Source organism: Daphnia magna, linkage group LG2 (assembly GCF_020631705.1).
Source record: "Daphnia magna isolate NIES linkage group LG2, ASM2063170v1.1, whole genome shotgun sequence".
Lineage (NCBI taxonomy): Eukaryota > Metazoa > Arthropoda > Branchiopoda > Diplostraca > Daphniidae > Daphnia > Daphnia magna.
Genome location: NC_059183.1, coordinates 17,426,792 through 17,432,791, shown reverse-complemented (window position 1 = coordinate 17,432,791; position 6,000 = coordinate 17,426,792). Strand labels below are relative to the sequence as shown.

Genomic DNA, 6,000 nt, shown 5'->3' with positions numbered 1-6,000 from the left:
ATTTGACGCCGTTCACGCCAAAAATAAGGGCATCGATCAAGATTGTTTGCAATTCATTCGGCCGTACAGTCAAGTTTCCGCAAAGCTATCCGCGAAACATTCCCGTTACAAAACTAATCCTGTCGACGAATCGAATATGTTGTCAATTAACGGACAATTGACAATCCAATGAAACGTACCTTTGGTGAATTTTATTCGTTTAATATTTCTTGCTGTTGAAATACATTTTTAGATGTAAACCACGTAGGCGTGGTTTTAGGGTTTCGTACTTTTTACTTATGCCTCTGGTTACTTATTCTCCTACTTTTAATTGGTATAATTAAACATCTATAAACAAGTTTTTACAGCACAGTGTGGAAAAAAAATTTATGTTTACTATAGATTTATCTGCGAATACAAATGCAAGCGGAATTTGCATTTTTTTCGTATTTTCGTTAACAAGAGGAACGGTCAGAAAATTGTCTTTCTTTCAAAAGGTTTGAGGATGGGTCTAATTCTTTCACACACACACACACACACACACACACAAAAGTCTAGCGCTTAAAGTGATCTTTTCTGCCCCCTCCTCACATTGTCTATCTTTTCTGCAGTCTCTTTTGTGCTGTCAAACTAACGAAAAGCTCAAATCCCTCTTCCTGCGAAGGGACATCATGTCTCAATGTCCCACTAGCGCAGAAAAAAAGATTTTAAAAAAGGGAAAAAGAAAATTGGCTGTTTAGCAATAGCGAGTAAAAGTGTTCCAGATACAACAGGATACCCGTAATCCATGGCCAAGTTGGCTATGAAATTAAAATAAGAAAGCTGAAAGGTCATACCCAAGAAGAAGGTGGAATCTACCAAGAACGAGACTTCATCTATAGAAATTAAATTAACTTGTGTCTGGAATAACAATATGGACGTCGTAGCACTGTTTTTTGCCACAAATATAAACAAATTTTATGGACTAGACTTGTTGTATATAGACTATATGGGGAAGCAAGAACTCTGTCGTCACATTCTGTTCTTATGCCAATATGTACTACTGTGAAGAAAGCTGGACCTAAATCAAAAGGACGTTCCTGGTAATTCGTTAACAACATTCCAGGTAGAAACTTCAATAAATTCGTTATCGTTTTTCACCATATGCTTGTACTATTTTGCAACTCGACTCGCACGTTGGCTATATTTCTTATTCATATCGTGTAGACATACACAGAATGACAATCTGAATAGATATTTTATCAGGATGGGTCCAAAACTATACTTGACATTCAATACTTTTGTAACCAGGCTTGCATTTGAACAATCAGTGAAGAACTGTTGAGGAGGAAATCATCTTGAAAAGAAGAAAGAGACTATATACCCTATACTCGATGTTACAATGAAAAGAACTGACTTCCAAGACTAACGGTGCCAGAGCTTCTTTTGCTTCACTGGAGAGGTTCAAACATACCTGACCTCTCTCGATGTGTACCGAGTCTTCAGAGTGAGGCACACCCTTCGTATTTCACAGCAGTAAGTGAAATTCTTAGTTGAGCTGCAATTGAAAACCACACTTAAACATTTTCGTGATCAATACTTGTCCTAAAATGTTGATGCATCAAATTTTTATTACAAAACTCACCAGTTTCGTGAAGAAACCATCCGCTAAGAACGCCAGAAGTCGGGTTTGATGTAATATGGCCTTAACAATGAGAAGTTCCATTATTTTTTATTTACAAGTCCTACTGGGTCAGTTCGAGTGCTGTAAAAACAAAATTCGCCGATCGTGTACAATGTCTTTACTGACTACTGATCTCTGACCGATCACGCCTTGGTCTAAGTCAATAGTCCACTCCTTCACGTTAGCTTTTTCCGTTATGTATGACACTCCCGTTGTGCAAAGAAACGAATCCCGAGCTATATATATACGTGTCAGTAGAGATCATTTTTTGCACTGCGTGATTTGTGAGCGTGACTGTGAAACGTCTTTGACATGACGATCGATTTGAGCTTAAGAAACTTGTTTTGGCTCATTACCATCCTGGTCTACTTGAAACCAATCCTTCCATTCGTCCTTTTAGCCAACGAAGAAGGTGCGAGTTTATGTAGCTAATGCAATAACAACATTCGTTTTATCTGTTTTTGTTAATGTTTTTCAGAGAAGATCAGTCCCGAGAATGGCAACAGTTTAATTCCAAAAACAATCAGCGATCGTGACCTACGCTTCTTAGGTGAGAAACCCGGGCAGGTGATGATGAGGTCGCTTAGTATTGTGAGCGCTTTATTTACCATCTGGATCTTTGCGGAGACGAGGGACAAGAAAAACGAAAAACATGTCGACGAATTCCTCGAAGATTTGAGTTTACAGTTGGAAAACCTCAACTTTCGAATGGAATACGTCAAGAATTCCCTATTACAGCTAACTTGTCTTTTCAACGTCGCTCAAACCAGAAATAAGGGCACCAGCCGAGAATGTCTGCAATTTTTTCAAGAACGTAAACAAGTTGCGGCTCCCATTTCGGCAAAACCGTCCTACTCCATAGCAAATAGCCATACCAAGAAAAAGAGTTCCTTGTCAATCTCGCCCCAGTGGCCGGCCGAGACACATTGATTAATGTTAACTAATGTTATTCCTTTAACATTCATCTGATTGTAGCTTTCCGCAGCTTTCCTCACATCCAGTTTCTGTTCTGCCCTACTTTTCTGACTATTTGATTGCCGCCCTTTTTTTTCGTTTAACAATTGCTGCAATTGGTTATTATGTAAAGAAGCATCTATTAGAAATTTAACGGAAAATCTTTGGCAAGAATACAATGTCAGACATGTTGCCATGTGAGTGGAGTATCAATAGTTAGCATGCAATCGTTACGTAAGCTTGAAAGCAAGTCTTGTCTGGCTTTTTAAGAGATGTTTCTCTTTCTAGGAAAGAGTGTCAGTGGGTCACTGTTAATATCACGACCTTCGACAACAGTAACCAGGCCCTTTTACGGTTGATTCAACAATCCCCATTAATAATTTCTTTTTTTCTGTCAATCGTAAATAATAAACGCGTGACTCGTTGTGGAAATTTCTGCTTTCGTTCCTAGACTCCATTCATAAACGCGGGATGCTCAGCACCGGTTTCGAATTGCGTAACGGTATTTTTTTTCTTTTTCTTTTTAAGCATTATTCACTTGCTTTAAGTGACGTTTTCCTGTTCTCTTTTATACACTGTCGAGTGCGGAACCAATTCTATTCAATGATTAGGACAAGTCTGACTGCCATCACAGATTCACTTAATTCAACGTCAATCGAACCTTGGAACTTAACACAATTTTATTGCCAAAACAAACGTTTAAGTATTTACGTGAATGTTTTGCATGTCATGTATATTGCGAAAAGCTGAACAAACCTCCAAACCCGCAAAGGCTGATGAACATGGTGTGATTTTCTTCCTGTATATGCTATAGGAATAACGAAGAATGGTTCTACCATGTCGTATATAATACTTTTCTTAGTAACTTGTTAAATTGGATTCGGTGAATGAATGTTAAAAGAAAAATTTGTAGAAAATAAATCCCAACACAACTAGAAGAATTAAGCGTAGTAGAATCCTCAACCAGTATAACCTATGGTAAACAAAATATGTGCATAATTAACCAATAGAAGTACACCTGAAAAGTAACACTATATGCGAGAAGACACTGGAATACCTGTTCAAATTTCTCTTGGCAATTGGTAACGTCTGTATGTTGTCTTTAAGCAGGAACCTCCTGCATCCTAGGATGTAATTGGTAACGTAGCTTTCCCAGTTGATGTCTCTGACATCAAAATTAAACAGGCGCCGATCTTCAGGAGACATTTCATCCAACAGTTGAATTGGATTGTTGCTGACAAATTTCCATTCACGCACCACGTAGAAATCCAGGCATGTTAATGCTCGATGGATTTTATTATACAGGGTGACCTTTAAATATTCTCTTACATATGGCTTTTAAAAAATGTAAATAACATACTAACCATAATAGGTTTCTTCCCGATGACTCGAGCAACAAAGTCAAAGAAATAAGCCGGCAAATAATGATAAATTGCTTGCTCAAGTTTATAGGGTATTTGACGAGTGTGGTAATTGATGCTGGGATACCATGCCATGTCTTTTGTTGGATATTCTTTCCAACCGGCCATGCCGTACTGATTAAACATACGCCAAGTGACAGGATTATGCGATCCTGTTACGCAGTTGTACACTTTCGCTTCGTTGTCTTGTCTTAATGATTTCAATAAAATGGCATCATTAGTTCAACACATTACTAAGTGGTAATCTCTAACAAGATGAGGCTCACTGCATTCCACCAATTGCGCTCTTCCAGCCTGCAGCAATCATCAAATTAATGGCAATATCAACTGGAATCATATCTCCAACTAGATTGCAGTCTGTTATCGCAGTTCGTAACAATCCCTTTCCAACACCAACGATGAAGCCTGAAATCGACGCCATCAAGTTTCCTGTTGTAAAATTTTATATCCTTGTTATTTAATACGTTTTTTATTTACCACTAGGTCCGTTAAGGTTGTCAATCCATCCCGGAATGGGCTCTTGCAACGAACACGTAACAATCGAAGGCCTCACAATAGCCAACGGGATTTTGTTTTCACTGCAGTATTTTTGAAGCACTTGTTCTCCCAATGCCTGAATTTAAGAAATTATTTAAAAAAAATAAGGCTATTCTAGCAACGAAAAGAAAAAGGTAATTAATAAACGGAATGCCTTCGTGAACGCGTAAACGTTTGGGCAATTTCCCACTAGCCTGCATTTGAATATTGGACCGATTAAGAATTGCATGGACGGATATCGATGGTAATGGAACTAGCTATACTGTTTGGTTATGCTGGCAAGAAGTTGGTTATCCATGCTGTCTACAAATTCCGTTAACTTCAGAGGATCCAGGTGTGACGGATAAACGACTTCGTCTATCTCCCCTTTATCCAAATTATTGAATACGGTAGATACGTGAACGAAAGCCTGTGAAACAATCAACAACGTATTTCATCAACTATCAATATGCAAAACTGACGTACCTGCAATTTTTTCAATTGACTGCAAAATGCGATGACTTTTTGTGGACCTTTGATGTTCGCGTCGATCGCCTCACGAAGATTGTCATCAAAATTGATGCGTGCAGCCGTGTGAAAGACAACGGAAACGGAAGAATTCAGTATCTCCTGATCAGCAGCGGATAGGCCAAGGGATGTTAAAGAAATGTCACCAGCCATGGGAATCAGTTTCTTAACAATCTCCGGTTGATTTTGTCGCAAGGCATGAAACACCTACAAAAAAATTCCCATCGTCAGTCACTTGCACGTTAAAGTTAATCAAATCCAGGAAACTGATTCAATTTGTACTTCATTGTTGATGAGTTCTTCGAGACGACAAGTGACATCTTTTCCTTTCGAAGGTCTCAACAAGAGATAAACGCGTTCGATTCCTGGACAGGATCTCAACAGTTTTTCCACAAGCACTTTTCCCATAAATCCTGTCGCACCGGTAATGAAAATGCTTTTATCTTGATAAAATTCAGCAATTTTTGATTCCTTCATTTTTGGTTTTGTGTTACGGAACTAATCAAAATGTAAGAAATAGAATAACAAGGTAAGACAAGCTTTAGAGACAGATACTTTTCGCGTTACAATTGCGGGTTGGCATCTGCTCACAGAATGGCGATCTAGCTTTTATCCCTTCTGCTTTTAGAGGAAAACCCTGCCCCAAGTAGGCCAGTGGGGTAAAAACGTTAGTTGTGCAAGTAAATACTTGTCATTTTCTTTCTCAATATATTGCGTATTTTTTTTTCTTTTTTCATATTTGTAACCTATTTCATCATTTTTTTTCTTCACAGTTTTTAGTTTCGATTCTCGATCCTTTAGGCTTGTTACCCCGCCTCTGCTCAATACGTTGGGTACGACTTTCTTCGTTCGGATACAAAGCATCATCATCTTTTAGGCAGTTCAGAGAACCATGGAAATATAGGTCGGAGAAAGGCTGGATCCAACATCTTCAAATGC

General features: G+C 38.5%; 1 protein-coding gene and 1 long non-coding RNA gene across 3 annotated transcripts; one reads left to right on the top strand and one right to left on the bottom strand.

Moving 5' to 3' along the window:
• The first annotated feature begins 590 nt into the window (after positions 1-590).
• Positions 591-2,788, top strand: LOC116916580. 2 transcript variants are annotated; one of them, XR_004390692.2, is made up of 4 exons: positions 593-1,084; positions 1,270-1,494; positions 1,607-2,054; positions 2,121-2,788. It is a non-coding gene; the product is annotated as an uncharacterized LOC116916580 (long non-coding RNA). The 2 variants fall into 2 exon arrangements; XR_006643378.1 differs by having other exon boundaries at positions 591-1,084; positions 1,270-2,054.
• Positions 2,789-3,258: 470 nt separating this feature from the next.
• On the bottom strand, positions 3,259-5,658 carry LOC116916577 (putative fatty acyl-CoA reductase CG5065). Its single transcript, XM_032921837.2, has 9 exons — positions 5,344-5,658; positions 5,020-5,268; positions 4,818-4,963; positions 4,709-4,748; positions 4,495-4,630; positions 4,284-4,422; positions 3,961-4,207; positions 3,654-3,907; positions 3,259-3,569 (listed from the first exon to the last, which is right to left on the bottom strand). Exons 1-9 carry the CDS (start codon positions 5,536-5,538, stop codon positions 3,491-3,493), a joined length of 1,485 nt encoding a protein of 494 aa, XP_032777728.1. The 5' UTR covers positions 5,539-5,658; the 3' UTR covers positions 3,259-3,490.
• Between the last annotated feature and the right edge of the window lie 342 nt (positions 5,659-6,000).

What these genes read in the sequence shown, in the direction of transcription:
- LOC116916577 (XM_032921837.2), bottom strand. Translation starts at nt 5,538, where the DNA reads ATGAAGGAATCAAAAATTGCTGAATTTTATCAAGATAAAAGCATTTTC. An exon ending in AAGAACTCATCAACAATGAA is followed by an intron (nt 5,269 to 5,343) that starts GTACAAATTGAA and finishes ATTTTTTTGTAG; the next exon opens with GTGTTTCATGCCTTGCGACA. An exon ending in AGCGCAATTGGTGGAATGCA is followed by an intron (nt 4,208 to 4,283) that starts GTGAGCCTCATC and finishes GAAATCATTAAG; the next exon opens with ACAAGACAACGAAGCGAAAG.